Source organism: Brachypodium distachyon, chromosome 1, assembly GCF_000005505.3.
Source record: "Brachypodium distachyon strain Bd21 chromosome 1, Brachypodium_distachyon_v3.0, whole genome shotgun sequence".
In the NCBI taxonomy this organism is placed as follows: Eukaryota; Viridiplantae; Streptophyta; class Magnoliopsida; order Poales; family Poaceae; genus Brachypodium; species Brachypodium distachyon.
The window spans coordinates 68,874,072-68,889,672 of record NC_016131.3 but is presented as its reverse complement, the minus strand read 5'-3'; the positions used below and the strand labels follow the sequence as shown (position 1 = coordinate 68,889,672).

Here is a 15,601-nt window from a genome sequence, read left to right as displayed (position 1 = left end):
ACCAGATATACTCCAGCCAGTGGAGGTGGAAAATTGGTAAGAAACAACTGTACTATATTAATGCCATGCGCTGGAACTACTAAATAATTTTTTTGCGAAAAAGAAACTACTAAAGAATTTTTAGGCAATTATTAAATACACCCCATTCTAAGCTGGACTGATCTTTTTTCCATGAATGCACGCAGCCAGCACAGACGCTGGCCGAGAGAATTGCAGTAACTGCTTTCGTCCCGTTCCCTCTACTCACGAGTATTAGACGACGCGAGGCGTGTATTGGTATACTCTCTTTCGCATCCGCCGTCCTGCCTTGCGTTTGCGTGTCCTAGCTTCCAGCAGCCATGCCCGAGGATAGCTTCCCCCCTCTCCCTCCCGGCGACTACGATCCCGTCTGGCGCTTCTTCCTCGAGAACATCCGCCCCGCAGGCGACACCTTCATCTTCAGGGACCCGGAAACCGGCGCCGAGCTCATGTACGACGCGCCCACCGATGAAGAAGCCGACAGGCGCCAGCGCAAGTTTGACGCGGACCGTGCTGCTTTCTTTTAGAAGCAGAAGTTGAAGGAGAAGGAGAAGGAGAAGAAGGTGGCGGGCAGCAGCACGGGCGAGCCTTCGTTGGTACGTAAAATCCTTTGCATCTCCCTGGATCTCCTGTTAGATTCAATCAATCCGTCGCGTAATTCTGGAACACATGTGTTGCGCGCGCCTGGGCAATAGGTGGAAGAGGATGAAGAGAAAAAGGCCAATCCTGCTCGGAAGAAGAAGAAGAAGAAGAAGGCCAGCGGGGAAGAAGACGGTGCTGGCTCTGGGAAGAAGGTCAAGGTGGAGGAGGTACTGGAGGAAGAAGACAAGCTGCCAAACGAGCTAGCTGTGGAAACACTGGATACTGAGCTGCCGAAGGAGCCAGCTGTGGAAACACTGAATACTGATGCTGTGGCGAGAGAGAACAACTCAAACTCAGGCAATGGCGTTGACGGCGAGCCTCACGTTGCTCCGGTGAGAATCTCCTACATACATCCATGCCTTCTTACTTCGTATTTTATTTTTCACAGCCTGCAACTGAATTTTATTCGTTTTTGAGCGGCCGTGCCTGCACTGATTTTTTTGTTAAAGGTTCAACAACTTCAAGTATGCGTTTTCAGCAGTGAGCAATGAAGTATGCGTGTAGATGTCGTACATGGTTTGCAGCAATACGAGTTTATCGGTAGTACGAGTCTACCAATACGAAACGCAAAAATTGGCCCGGACTTTATCTCGGCCCGATCTGGTTTGCAGCAGCCCGAAGTGGGAAATAGGTCATCGGCCTAGTTCACGGAGAGGCCCACAGCGTTCGTTCGCTTCTTTATGGTCCGGGGGCCTGGCCGACCCATCTCCTCGGCCTGGTCCCTACTGTCCCGGCCCGTTAAGCTCGAGCGGCAGCCGCAGACGTGGCCAGTTGGACAAGTTGTCCTACCGTAGGCTGTCCCGTTTCAGCCCAGTTCTTCTCTCGAGCGAGTTTTCTTTCCAGCCCGAGCGATACAGAGAAGAGCCATTTCAGTCTAAAATTTCAGTCTAACAAAACACAGAGCGCCATTGGAGGCGCGGAGGAGGCGAATAATAGAGGAGGCGGGGAGGATGCTGATTGGGAGAAACCGAGAGGAGTAGTAGGCGCTCGGGATGGTGGGGTCGAAGGAGCGGGCTCCGGAGGAGAGCCGATGCCGGTTTAGGAGGACAGGAGGCCGAGGGAGAGGAGGAGGTGCGGGTGCGTGTACGGGAATAGGCGGAGGAGATCGGGGAACAGCAGATCGATCGCACGCGTAAGGGTTTGCTCTTCATTCGTTTTTGTTCTAGTAAATCAGGTGTTAGGGTTTATATTTTGTATCAGTAGGCATTTCTGCGTTTTTATTATCTGATGCCTGTGCTCAGCTCTGATTTCGTTGGGCGGCAATTGTTTGTTAGATCGATCGGTTGTTAATCTGCATTATCTAAATATTGTGTTGGTGGTGTATTATATCCCGTGAAATACAATGGATCCGCATGCAGTATTGAACTATTACTAGTATATGAAAGTGTGTTCAAGTGTAGTCGATGAGATGGAGATAAAATTGCAGTTATTATTTATGGATTTACTGTCATGTTAAATTTTATTGTAAATTAGGCCCTACATTAAAATTGCATGTTAGGGCTGTTTAATTATGACAATTTTATTGACAAGTGAAAATATTATCTTTTAGTTATGTCAATTATTTTTTCTTGGTGTACATCGTGGTACAAGTTCTTTCTCGATTCACGAGATGTATTAGAACTATATGTTAGATTTAGTATTTGATGAAGATATCGATTTATGTGGTGGTAGAAATGCTGTACTTAGTGAATTTCATGGTGTACTTTGGTCCTGGGCTGTTCGACCAAATCCTAGTGGGGTTGATCTCAGTGAATTCAACCATGTTCATTTGGCTGTATCCGATCCTTAGAGGCTGAACTTCAACAAAGTGGACAACTGGACAATTGACTTACCCGTTGCTTCTCTTTGGATCCTGCACTGTATGCTGTCACCAGTCTGAGCCTGTTGTCCTATCGGAGACCAACTGGAGCATGATGTCCTTCCGGAGTTCAACTAGAGCCTGTTGTCCAATGGTAGAACGACGCGCCCCACCTGTGGACCTGTTGTCCACCAAATCGGATCTGATCCCGTTTACATAGGATAGAACAATTGGAGCCTATTGTTCTATTTTAGAGCAATAAGTTCACATTGTTGAATTGGAGGACAGTAGTGTGATACTTTTGAAAATCTTGGTTTGAAGTAGGAGATGACACATGAGGCATTCGATTAGGACATGAAGTTTCCAATATCATGCTCAAATCCATTACTAGTTTGGCGGTTTCGTGACATTGATTCTTGGTTCTCTACGATGTGCAAGAGGTAGTTCTAAATGAGGAGTGGGAGAAGGGACATGAGCACTCACCTTTGAGGAAGTCAGGGAGCGTGTTGGAGAGAGAACCAACGGGAGGTTATTATTTTTGGAATGAAACCAATGAGAGGATTTTGGCTTGAGGAATTGGCATGTCAGGTTGATCTTGAGGCAGCGCCTCCTCAACTAGCTCTTGCTCTTCCAACACCACCTTCTGACTAGGGCGGTGCATATAAATCTGAAAGCAAAAAAGCATTCCAAAAACAGTACCAACCTGTTTGACCTTTTTTATTATTCGATATGGAGTTGCTAGATCAATTGTCTTGGGATGTGATTGATTCGGTAAACCATAAGGAAACCACAGTATACCGTATATACTGAACAACGGTAATAACGTATATATCGAAAAATGTAGTTGTATTTCCTACGGCACTCTACATTTACCAAACCATGTTAGATGCTCCTTTGGATCTGCATTTTTCTTTAACATTGTAGTATGGTTTATTTTTTCTATTCTGAAAGTTTCAACTAATGAATTAATCCGTGATCCTGCTTTCTGTCACACTTCCAGCCTGCAAGTGACCACAGAAAGCCACAGCCTTGAAGATCTGCTCGAGTTACACCCTGTCCGCCTGGAAAGAAACAAATTATTCTGTTTGACAATATCTTCCTTGTTCAGATTCTTAATAATTTTTACATTTACCCGGTCGAACTATCTACCAGCCTATTGCATATGCAAGTTTTATGTTTTACCTTTTTAGGGGATAATGCCAATTCTATTATGTAGACAAATTTTGACTCAGTCTCCAGTTTAATACAATGCATGCGTGAGAAACAACACCATATAGTTTTGGATGTATATATGTGTGTGAACCTATGGCTCTCTGGCTCTGATATTTGTATGGTCCTACTGAGATGTCGTATTTGACTTATACTTTACGTTTTCTTTTCTATTTCATCTTAATTGATAGCTTCTTGTGTCATATATTTGTTTGATTTCGATAGTTGGGCACCTTTTGAATGGCAAATCCTAGGTGTTGGGATTCTTATTACACCCTTTGTTTGGAAATGTAGGGCATTGTTTGGCTGTTGAATATTCAACTTTGGTTTTTGTTTTTCCCTACGACCTATTGTTAACAGCTACAAAGTCACAACCATGAGAAAGTGCTTTTGGAAATGAAAATGCTACGAGTTTTGTGTATGATAACCCACATAATATTGGTTCAATTGTTGGTCAAAGCTTGAAACTTGGACAGTTAATCTAGGCCCTACATTTGCAAATGGCGGCAGGACTTACTAACAAACAGTTACGTACTGTAAGTAGGAGCGATAATTTGATCCATGTAGATTACCCTATGTAAACTTATTTTTCATGCCTACATTTTGTAAATAGAAGGTATGCCCAATTACTTATAACTTAGTTATAAAGTTATGTTGGCATTTTAAATATTTAGAACTTTTTTAGCACTCCATAAGGAACTCCATGATGCGTGAGTGGCCTCCCCCCAGGTCTAGCTTGCCTCATTACCATCCCTAGTATGAAGTAACTAATTTTCTTTGCATAGGAAGCATATGATATTATTCACTGCCAAAGTTGTAGCCAACTTCTAATTTGAATATGGCATAGTATTGTGCTAAACCATAAACCATTGCAATTTGCAATCAAGGCATCAAGCCCTTCATTGTGCTTCATAGAAGTTGCTCGTTATGTACGTGTATTATGATTTGGTACAAGCCTACAACATTACAATAGAGCGTGTTCGCTCTAAAACTGCAAAGCATCCTAACATGTAAGCATAGCAGGTGCTACTGGCTGCAATGCAGGCATGGAGGTGAGTGCTCATGATTAAAAATGAACTTGCATGTCCTGGTGTCAAAAATATATGAATAACCAACATAGTACATTCATGCATTTATCTTCAATGTCCTCTGCACAACAAGGCCAGCTTGGCTACACTTATGTTATGGACCTTGGTCCACAACAGGGTGAATTTGGTAGGGCAAAGGTCCGAAGACTAGGATAGAGCACTTTCCTTCAACAATCCGGCCGCAGGGCTCGTCCCTGACGTGATTAGAGAGGCTCTGAGGCTTTGGAAAACTTTTGATTATTGATTGTTTGCCTAAAACTATTACATGCCAGTCCTTCATATAGGACAACTAACTTGATCCATAGTCGGATCTCAATTCAAACTCAAGACTGCAACAATATCTTTACTTTCCTAGTTCTATTGGACTCTTCCTAATTTAACTTGACTCTTTCTCATAGAACCAATTGTATCCTACCAGTACGAATACTACTTGATTTATTCCTTTTCCTAATCTTCCTATCTCTAACATAAATACATAATCTATCCGACGCCTTCACATTTATGCCTATCTTCTGCTGCTTTGTACACCAATGACCATAATATTAGACCCCTTTTCGCCAGGGATCTTCTGCTGATTTGTACACCCATGTCCATAAATATTACACCCCTTTTCGCGAGACAACACGTCCTTGTGGTGTCAGCTAGCGTCCAAGGACGAAGGCCTTGATCGCCCCACTTGTGTGAGAGAGACCTGCAGGAATTCTCTATGTGTACATCAAACATGGAGATAATGGCAAACTATTCCTTCTCTTGTTTCCCCAGCTCATCTAAGCACTTTGTCTTCTTCATTTTGTCCAGATCCCTGGCTCCCATGCAAAGAGAACGGCTGCTTAATGCTCTGCTTACACACATCCTTGTTCAAGCCCTCCATCTCCAAAGCATATGCTCAGGGGTCATGTGCGTGCATATGCCTCTGCATACATGCCTGCATTTATGTCCCACGGCCCGCCACTTGAGAGCACCCTGCTGAGACGCTGCTTGTAGTTGCTCTAACACTGTTGGAGATGATCGAGCCAGCCGGCTGCACGACTTCCGTCACTGTTGGTTGTACCTTCTCCTTCTCCACTTCACGTGACACAGCTGCTGAGTTGGCCATTGCAGAAGTCACTGTTGCCGCCCCAGAACTTGTTGTGGAGGCTCTTGCCTCCTCATCCAGCTCCACCACCCCTGGTATTGGAGTTCTCTCTGATGTCGCAGCTGGCGTGCTATCATGCCCTGGGCTTTAAGCTTTGTCGTCACTTGATGGATGCCCGGCCTTTGCTGCCGTTATCGTAGCTGATATTGTCACAACTTCCTCCTTTAATTTTGGACCGCAATATACTTTTCCATGTTTTCCTCTATTTCTTTCTCTAGCTGCAAAAACCACACAGAAGCAGTACGCGGATGGTGTCATGTGATCCACGTCTTCTCTGCCTCCATTATTCGGTGTTTCTTGAATAAGCGCTCAACACGATTCATCCAAGCTTGCGAATCTTCATGGTCATCGTAGGTTGGAAACCCCAGGTGGCTGAACTGCGAAGCTCAGGCCATCATGACGTTCGCCATCTAGATCGTAACCCCTGCTACAAGCCATGAATGGCGGGGCAGCAGTTAGCTCTGGTACCAAATTGTTATGGACCTTGGTCCACAACGGAATAAATTGGGTAGTAGGGTAAAGGTCTGAAGACCAGGATAGGGCAGTCGCCCTCAACAATCTGACGCCGCATGGCTCGTCTCCGACGTGATTAGAGAAGCTATGAGGCTCTAGGAAACTTTTGATTATTGATTGATTCCTAAAGTTATTATATGCTACTTCTTCATATATGACTACTAACTTGATCCATAAGTTGGATCTCAATTCAAACACAAGACTGCAACCATATCTGATATCTCTACTTCCTAATTTAATTGGACTCTTCCTAATTTAACTTGACTCTTTCTAATGGACCCAATCGTATCCTACCATGATGCGTACTACTCCCTCCGACTCATATTACTTGTCCCAGATTTAGTACAAAGTTGTGCTAAATCAGTGACAAGTAATTCCGGCTGGAGGGAGTCCTTGATTTATTCCTCTTCCTAATCTTCTTATCTCTAACATAACATATCCAACACCTTCACATTCATGCCTATTTTCTGCACCCACGATCATAACGTTATGTGTGGCGCTTGTGCTCATAAACAGTCATGGGGTCACCATGAACGGATAGTAATGTATGGTTCAGTAGTTTAGCCCCAAATGTACCCTTATAATCGGTAAAAAAAAGCAGCAAAATAGGCATATAAGTACGACTATGTTACGTAATTTCATCCAAATATGATTCTTGTTTAGTTTGGCAAAAAGATTGCTAAATTCTGGTACCCATATTTGGCAGAATTAGCTACTCCCTCCAACTCATATTACTTGTCGCTGATTTAGTACAACTTTGTACTAAGTCTGGGACAAGTAATATGGGTCGGAGGGAGTACTGTTTGCATGTAAAAGATTGTTGTGTCTGCAATCTCTTAAACTTTATTGTTTTACCTTTTTGGTGAAATATTGGTTGATGGATTTCATGACCATATTTATTATCACCAATTTAGACATAAATAGGCAGCGCAAAAGCAGCACAACTTGGTAAGTCTGGTTGACTAAGTCTAGTTAGCTTAATTAGGGGTTTAGGGTACCATGTTTGACAGAAAAACATCCTAAGTCTATCATACACCATAGTGAGGCACCTGAAGTAATTCATCGTCCAATTCTCCTTTAATTTTGATCTAAAATATTTTCCATGAAAATTCGCTCTTCAAAGCAATTGTAATTTCATTGGAAATGCCTCTTGGGAGACTGCCTTTTGATCCATTCACCAATTTGGTATCATAGGTGCCCACTATGGCCTGTGCTGGCGTGCTGCCAAGTTATCAGTTGTGAATACATTTGCCTGGTTATTTCCTTTGCTCCACAAAAAGTTTGAGGGTGCGACACCAATCATTTGGGGGCGAGAACAAACCGGTAGTCTAGTTTTGAATGGATTGGCCGCAAACTTGGATGTGCATAACACAATTTCAGATCGGCAACATGTGTATTTATGGGCGGACATATATAAGAAAATACTGGACGGAGTCCGGATAAATACTCACAATTTCAGATCAGCAATATGTGTATTTATGTGTATTAATGACAAAAAGGAAGTCACATTTTTACAATTGCTGAGAGTTGAGACAGCATATTAATAGGGGCACGACAAAAATAAAGTTCTCCAGAACATACCATGTTACATGGTAGAGTTCCTTGCTAGTTCTTTCTATATAGAGAGATCAAGATGTGGGTGTTTTGGTGGAACCTGTCACAAAAAACACTATCTATATCTAGCATTAATAAAGCAGTCCTTGTGGTTTATATTTCTTATCACACGTTGTTTGGTTGACTTGTTTCAATATCGTCTGTTATTTGTTTGCATTGCTATATACCATGAATCGTGATGCATTTTCTTGTTCTGTACACTATTGTTTTCACAGGGATTACATGTATGGCTTACACATATCATGTCGAGGCCAGAATCAGATTTCAAGAATAGGTTGATGCACGTTCTTGGCAAACCATTTAGCCAGGAAGAATATGATAAGCTGGTTGGCTGGGCTACTATTCGCACTCCGACAATGAAGGAACGGTGGACACTCCAAGGTGTGAAGTTCTACCTCTCTGCTCATGAAGTGAACAAATCATATTTTGATCGTTACCCAGGTATACTTGCTTTTATATTATGTATATATCTGTAATACATTCCATCTTATTTTCTTTGTAGATTTGTCGAGATATATTTCATTATTTCTGATAATTATTGCAATCATCCATCTAAAGTAGGCTTTTTGTATAATTGGGACAGGGTCAGGATTGTTTTTCGGTGCTTGATGAACAGTTTGTCTTATTCTATACAAATGCTCGTGTGGTTGTGATTGTTTGTGGTTGTCAACTTGTCATTTCCATGTTTCTATGCATTGATAGGAGAAAAATGTTTGTACAAGCCTTAGAGAGGCCACAGACTAGCTCCTCAACACAACACAATTACATCATGTTAGCAACAAAATTGTCTGAAGCCCAGCTGCCATGGACATCCAGTAGTCCAGGAACTTGCCTTCAGAAGAGGTGTCGGATTTCCGGCCTCTCTACCTGGAAGACACATACTCTTAGGAGCAGTCAATGAAATCTTCACCAGCGTCGGTATCGGTCATTGTTATCGTGTAGTGTGAGAACACCAACGCTGATCGTTGCCTGTATCCTTTTATGCCTGACATATGCGAGGAATGTGGGGAGCATTTTACACGATATTACAAATGCTTGAAATAGTTCTTGTCGAGTACTTTATACTGATAATGAATGTTGGATTTGCTTAACCAATCGAGTCAATTAACTTTCAGCACATGTCCAAAGGTCAGTGCCATGATAGGAGTGCTAAAATAAATCCCAGCAGATTCATTTTTGTTGATATAATAAATGATATTGTTTCTTGAGAAGTTATCTTTCCCTACAAGACAAGAAACTTGTAGCAAAGCATATCTGATTTGTAGTACTGCATATGTTTAAGAAATACAACATATTTTCTCTAACTGTCGGATGTTCATGTTGTAGCACTAATTAACAATTCTTTCATTTATCTTTAGATCTCGAGGAACAAGTAAAAAGCACCAGCTATCCCAATCAATTAGCTCTGTTACGTGGTTTTTCCTTCTGGTTGAAGGTAACCTCACATTATTTCTTTGATCTCTTGATAATAAAATTAGTTGCAAATTATTTCTCTTTGCTAATGATTTCATCCGTTATTAAAGAACTAAGTTTTTTTACTTTACTTGCAAAAACTGTTTCCTGTTGGATAAATACATTTTGTCAGTAGAGTAAGAAGAAAAGGCTTTCTTAATGGAGTTAGACAGTTTGTCTAGCTATGCACTGCAACAGACTCGTTTCTGAAGATTTGAAAAAAAAATCTGAATTTTTTCGTTGGATTAATAAAGCTTGATTGGAAATTTCCTACAATCTTTGCTTTTAAATTGAACTAGAACAGTGCCCGTGCGTTGCCATGGCCTCTTAAACATGTGCACACGAAAATGATCTCGGGGCCGATGCTAGCAGCCGTGGCCACGGACATGGCACCCAGTCCACACCGCCTGCCGGCCGTGGCTGGCGTCAGAGCACGCGGTGGTGCAGTGCACGAGGAACCGTGCGGCGGTGGATAGTGCCGATCAGTCCTGGACCTCTTTGCTCGTTTCTTGCACGATAATCTAATCCGGCGCCGACGCGTATCGAGAGCGGTCACCGCAGGAAGGTGCTGCGCGGGCAGTTGAGTCGGCGGCGGCGGCCTAGAAAGGCAGCGTTGTGGGAATAGGAAAAAGAAGGTTCGATGGAGTGTAAGGAGACACGGAAAATCAGAACATGCACGGAAATTGATGCATGACGGTTGACGACGAAAGAAACCTTCCTGCTTTTATTATTAGGGATTAACAGTAACTGGAATTTAAATTTGAGTTTTACTTAGTATTTTCGCCTGTTTATATTTTATTTGCATTCAGCATATTCAAATATGCATCTTTGGATTCTACTGATACTTTCAGAGTTGATTTAATATTTGATTGAAGTTTATTTGATTTTCTAGCTTTTCTGCATAAAGAAAAGCCTTTTCTTTTCTACTAAGCTGTTTGGGCCATAACCCAGCCCGACCTGCTCTCTCTTCTTTCTCTCCTCTTTCAGACAGGGCCTGCTCCTGGCCCATCTGTCCTCCACCCAAACAAGCCCACCTTGCCTAATGCCATTGCCAGCTCAACTTCTCTCTCTTTTCTTTTTTCCTATTCCCTTCTCCCCCCTGGGCCAAGGCCCAACTAGCTAGCCGGCCAGCCAACCTGCACGCCTCCCTGCTTGCTTGCCTCTGCCTCGTTCACGAGCACACACAGCACTGGAAACGCGCAGCGCCACAGCCGCTGCAACCTGCAACGCCATCTTCCTACCATGCCAACCTCGCTCCACCAACATTAAAATCACATCGTTCCTCACCATCATCTCTTTCTGCCCCGCGCCCCGCTCACAGCGCTGTCAGCTGGCCGACTCTGGCGAACCGGGACACCGTTGGCCAATCCCTCAAGCCAGGAGCACTGCCTTCACGCAACGAAGCCAACACCCCCACCTCCTAGACAAGTGGAAGGTCTAATATTTGTCGCGTGTGGTTGTCTGTTCGAGGTTCTCGATGGTGTTCATGGCTTAACAAAGACTAGGTCTAATGAACAAATCAAAATAATAAAGACCAAATCTAGCTGCAACGCTGGGATGTTGTACAATTGCCGATTCTCAAATCTCAATCCAATCTCATTCGATTGAACTTGCATACAACACTTGTAGGGAGAGCATTTTTCCCATGTAAAATAAGACTAGGGCACCCTTTTAACTGAAAGGGTAAGTTTCTTTTTTGACGGGCCGGGTAAGTTTCTTTTTCCTGGAAACAAATGGGTAAGTTGTAATCTCCATCGTTGGTTTGCATAGGAAGTCGTAAATTTTCAAGTGGTGTGCCGAAGCTAAAACTCATGGCGGACAGTGTAGCAGCATGATTTATTGTGGTCGCTAATTTTGTATACTTATGTTATGAACCTAGTTTCATAACAGGGTAACTATCATGACGAGGGGGACCTTAGGAGAAGGAAACCATGGGTTAGGAGGGATACACTAGATTTATTCCCTGATACTATTGTCTACTCCCTCTGATCCTAAATTTTTGATTCAAATTTGTCCAAATATAGATGTATCTATTCTTAAAAAATGTCTAGATACATGTAATATTTCGACAACAATTTAGAATCGGTGGGAGTAATTATTAATAGCATGTGCTAGCTCCTCCCTAGCAATGGCATTTTATCCCTTATTTGGTTATTTAGGGCCGGCTGTCCCCTAGTCCCTGTCAGCTTACAAATTATTGTATTCTTTTTTGTAGAATTTATCTCATGAAGACCAATTCAGGCCATGGAGGGATGATTTCCTGCAGTACAACGTTGTTCCTATCGAATGATGTCTCAGTAGTCATGTCTCTAGGAAAAAAAAAGGCTGAATTGTTTATGGACGGGACTATATCCTTAGTTTCTTCACCTTCTCTTCGAATAGATGGTTTAGGGGAGACAAAGTGGTGTCGTTAGAGAATATTATTGTACTGTATCTGTGCAATCTTAATTCTGGAATGCTCTTTCCCATGGAAGAACTGTCGTGTAGACATTGCTCATCTTTTGAACGGGTAAAACATTCTCTACCGAAGTCGCATACATCTGTTTTACATCCGGGGTCTGGGTGCTGTTGAATTTGACGCGCAGTTTGCCCATGCTGAAATTAAGCACCCTGGACCTAGATCGGAACCGATTAAGCGAGTCTGACAGTGAAGTGTAGTCCTACACTGTATCCAGCATCTCCTCCAATGTTGCTAGTTTACCTGGTAGTGGTCGACGTGGTGCTGGAACTCGTTGTAGATCATCTGCCACGCCTCTTCGGTCCAGAGTTCAGACGAACTCCTCGGTGGGGTCGAGGATGAGCGTGAGAGCTTCCCCCTCTCGGTCCTGCCTGGGGCTGCAAATTTTTGACTTCCTTAGTTCAACCAAATGAACTAAAGTGACACAACTTTTTGAAAAACTAGTTCATTTATTTGAACTAAAAAGGGTCAAAGAGTATTCTGAGGGTCAAAAATTTGCAGCTCTAGTCCTGCTCATTTACTTCCGAATTTCTGATTGGCTCGTGCCGGGAGGAAATTCGAGAACGCTTAAAAAGGAATGAGTACAAGAATATGATCGCCAAATTTTATCGATCTCTACCCGCGGTAAGAATGCTGCCTACGTACTACAGTAGATTAAATCAACGGAGTTGCAACTGAAGAGCGTCACATGAGGAAACCAAAGCAGAGTAGCTGATACGTCCGGCTTTGACACTCCCTGCAACTGCAAACTTGCGTGCAGTCTTTAAACCGGACCCGCAAAAGCTCAGCGCAGCGACATCCGCGTGGAATCGAATTTCCCGCTCTCCCACGCCGGCATCATCTTTGTGTTTCATTCCAAGACGAATGCCTATATAGACGTCTGTCCAGAGCAATGCTACGCCTGACACAATATAATACGCTGGCAAAGTGTTCGATCGCTCGCTCGTTGATCAGTCAGGCCGTCTCGCCAGCGTTCTCCGGCGCCGATCGAGCATTTCCGGTAAAATGCGGCAGTCGGATGATGACGCGGTGGCGGCGCCGCGCATGTACTTCATCCCGTTCCCGACGCCAGGCCACGCGCTGCCGATGTCGGACCTGGCCCGCCTCTTCGCGTCCCGGGGCGCCGACGCCACGCTCGTCCTGACCCACGGCAACGCCGCCAGGCTCGGGGCGCCCGTGGCGCGTGCCGCCGCCGCGGGCCTCCGCATCCGCATCCACGGGCTCACCCTCCCCGCGGACGCCGCGGGGCTCAAGGGCGGGCACGAGAGCGCCGACGACCTGCCGACCCGCGAGGCCGCGGGGCCCTTCGCGGTCGCCGTGGACCTCCTGGCCCCGCTCTTCGCCGACCTCCTCCGGAGCCAACCAGCCGACGCGGTCGTGTTCGACGGCGTCCTCCCGTGGGCCGCCACCGCGGCGCCCGAGCTCGGCATCCCGCGGTACGCCTTCACGGGTACCGGCTGCTTCGCGCTCTCCGTGCAGCGGTCCCTCCTCCTCCACTCCCCGCAGGAAGCCGTGGGCTCGTCGGAACACGAGCCGTTCCTGGTCCCTGGGCTCCCTGACGAGGTGCGGCTGACGCGGTCGAGGCTGGCGGAGGCGACGCTCCCGGGCGCCGTGTCGCGGGAGTTCCTGAACCGGATGTTCGACGGGGAGCGCGCCACGGCCGGGTGGGTGGTCAACTCGTTCTCCGGCCTCGAGGAGCGCTACGTCGCGCACTACGAGAGGGAGACCCGGAAGCCGGTGTTCGCCGTGGGACCCGTCTGCCTTATAAACAGCGACGGTGACGACGCCCTGGACCGCGGCGGCCGCCGGGGGGAGGCGGCGGCGCGCGTGCTGAGGTGGCTGGACGGGAAGCCCGCGCGGTCGGTGGTGTACGCCTGCTTCGGGAGCCTGACCCGGTTCCCGCGGGAGCAGGTGGCCGAGCTCGGGGCCGGGCTGGCGAACTCCGGCGCCAGCTTCGTGTGGGTCGTGGGGGAGCACACGGACATGGCCGCCTTGGTCCCCGAGGACGAAGAAAGAGGGCTGGTGGTGAGGGGGTGGGCGCCGCAGGTGGCGATCCTGAGGCACGCGGCGGTGCGGTGCTTCGTGACGCACTGCGGGTGGGGCGCGGTGACGGAGGCGGCGGCGGCGGGGGTGCCCGTGGTGGCGTGGCCGGTCTTCGCGGAGCAGTTCTACAACGAGGCCCTGGTGGTGGGGGTTGTCGGCACGGGCGTCGGGGCCGGGGCGGAGAGAGGGTACGTGTGGGGAGCGGAGGAGACGGGCGGGGTGGTGGTGGGCAGGGAGACGCTGGCGGAGAAGGTCCGCGCGGCCATGGCGGACGAGGGGCTGAGAAGGAGGGCGGGGGAGATGGGAGAGCGAGCGCGGAGGGCGGTGGAGGACGGAGGGTCGTCGTACCAGGCCGTCGGCGCACTGCTGGAGGATGTGCGGCGACGGCGCCGGAGCCGGGGCGGGCGCGGGGGGTAACGATGGACGCGAGCTGCTGCTCGTACGGTTGTATTTTCCGCATTTTAAACGCACCACACTGTTCCATTACGGACTCTATCTTGAAGTTCTTTTTTTCTTCTTCTTAATAAGACTGTCAAATTTGTATCAAAATGAAGTGACAAAATTATGGATGTTCATTCAACGGCTGCCAAAATAAAATGCGGACTATAACGAATGTTCATTCAACGGATAAATCTATGGCTTCTCCTTGTCTCACCATAAAATAAAATCAGACCCATGCTTAAGAGCATCTTCATCAGCGCCCTTAAATCAAAACCACTAAAATTTTTCAGCCCCTGCTTAATTTGTCTTATACACTGACTCGTGGGACCCATATGGCAGTGGGTCATCCTTCCTTTCTTTCTCCCCTCATCTTCTTTGTTGGTCTCAACTCATTTTCTTCGTTGGCCAGCGGGAGCCACCAGTGCGCGTACACGGTCGACGAGCGCCACCTGCTGCGGCTGTGGGCTGGGCTCGCGGAGAGAGGAGATGGGGGCGTCGCCGGCGGGAGGACGAGGCGGCGCGGCGGCCGTTTGGTGCGGCCAAGCGACGCGGGGCGGCGGTGGAGGCGGGCCTGTGCGGTAGTGGCCGGAGGCAGGAGGCGGCGACGTTGTTTTGGCGTCGAGGGAGGCGACGCCGCGGCGTACTAGAGATCGAGGGAGGCGGCGGCGACTTGGGGAAAGGAGGCGGCGCGGCCAGCGAAGGTCGCATGTAGACGGGGAGGGTGGCACGCTGCAGGCAGCGGGCCAGCGCCGAGGGGAAGGGCGGCACGGCGAGCGGAGCCAGAGGACGGCGGAGGGACGCCGGCCGGCGACAAGGATTGTGCGCGGCAGAAAGATGCGAACGGGAGGAAGGAGGAAGAGGTGACAAGGCATGAGCGATAGGATAGTAGGATAGCAGGGGCTCCCTTGGGAGCCCCATGAATGAGGGAGAAGAGGGATAATTTAGTGGCCTTCCTACTTTAGTGGTTTAAGTAGGGACCTTGCTGAAGACGTTTTTTTTCTTCTAGTCCTTAAAAACTGAGTAGGGGTCTTGTTTAGGGGCCCTGCTGAAAATACTTTAAGAAGATCAAATTTCAATCATTATAATCCTTTTATCGCCATCTGCACTTTGTGGCTCTGCTGTTACGAACTCGTTTGTCTCCAATTCCCACAAAACAAAACAAAACAAAGCCACAAAAGTTCCAAAAATTG

The 15,601-nt window shown here is 46.8% G+C and overlaps 2 protein-coding genes, 1 long non-coding RNA gene and 1 other non-coding gene across 4 annotated transcripts; all 4 read left to right on the top strand.

Annotated features, from left to right (window-relative positions):
• The first annotated feature begins 717 nt into the window (after positions 1-717).
• LOC112271140 lies at positions 718-11,966 on the top strand. The gene is made up of 4 exons (XM_024460183.1): positions 718-992; positions 8,233-8,458; positions 9,376-9,452; positions 11,685-11,966. Exons 2-4 carry the CDS (start codon positions 8,260-8,262, stop codon positions 11,757-11,759), a joined length of 351 nt encoding a protein of 116 aa, XP_024315951.1. The 5' UTR covers positions 718-992; positions 8,233-8,259; the 3' UTR covers positions 11,760-11,966.
• LOC112271142 lies at positions 1,000-3,851 on the top strand. The gene is made up of 2 exons (XR_002964062.1): positions 1,000-1,792; positions 3,459-3,851. It is a non-coding gene; the product is annotated as an uncharacterized LOC112271142 (long non-coding RNA).
• A 396-nt stretch (positions 11,967-12,362) lies between the features above and the next one.
• Positions 12,363-14,594, top strand: LOC100824466 (scopoletin glucosyltransferase). The gene has a single exon (XM_003561856.4). It carries the CDS (start codon positions 12,933-12,935, stop codon positions 14,385-14,387), a length of 1,455 nt encoding a protein of 484 aa, XP_003561904.3. The 5' UTR covers positions 12,363-12,932; the 3' UTR covers positions 14,388-14,594.
• A 723-nt stretch (positions 14,595-15,317) lies between these two features.
• On the top strand, positions 15,318-15,417 carry MIR7780 (microRNA MIR7780). The gene has a single exon (NR_127071.1). It is a non-coding gene; the product is annotated as a microRNA MIR7780 (primary transcript).
• The last annotated feature ends 184 nt before the right edge of the window (positions 15,418-15,601 follow it).

What these genes read in the sequence shown, in the direction of transcription:
- LOC112271140 (XM_024460183.1), top strand. Translation starts at nt 8,260, where the DNA reads ATGTCGAGGCCAGAATCAGATTTCAAGAATAGGTTGATGCACGTTCTT. An exon ending in ATATTTTGATCGTTACCCAG is followed by an intron (nt 8,459 to 9,375) that starts GTATACTTGCTT and finishes ATTTATCTTTAG; the next exon opens with ATCTCGAGGAACAAGTAAAA. An exon ending in GTTTTTCCTTCTGGTTGAAG is followed by an intron (nt 9,453 to 11,684) that starts GTAACCTCACAT and finishes TCTTTTTTGTAG; the next exon opens with AATTTATCTCATGAAGACCA.
- LOC100824466 (XM_003561856.4), top strand. Translation starts at nt 12,933, where the DNA reads ATGCGGCAGTCGGATGATGACGCGGTGGCGGCGCCGCGCATGTACTTC.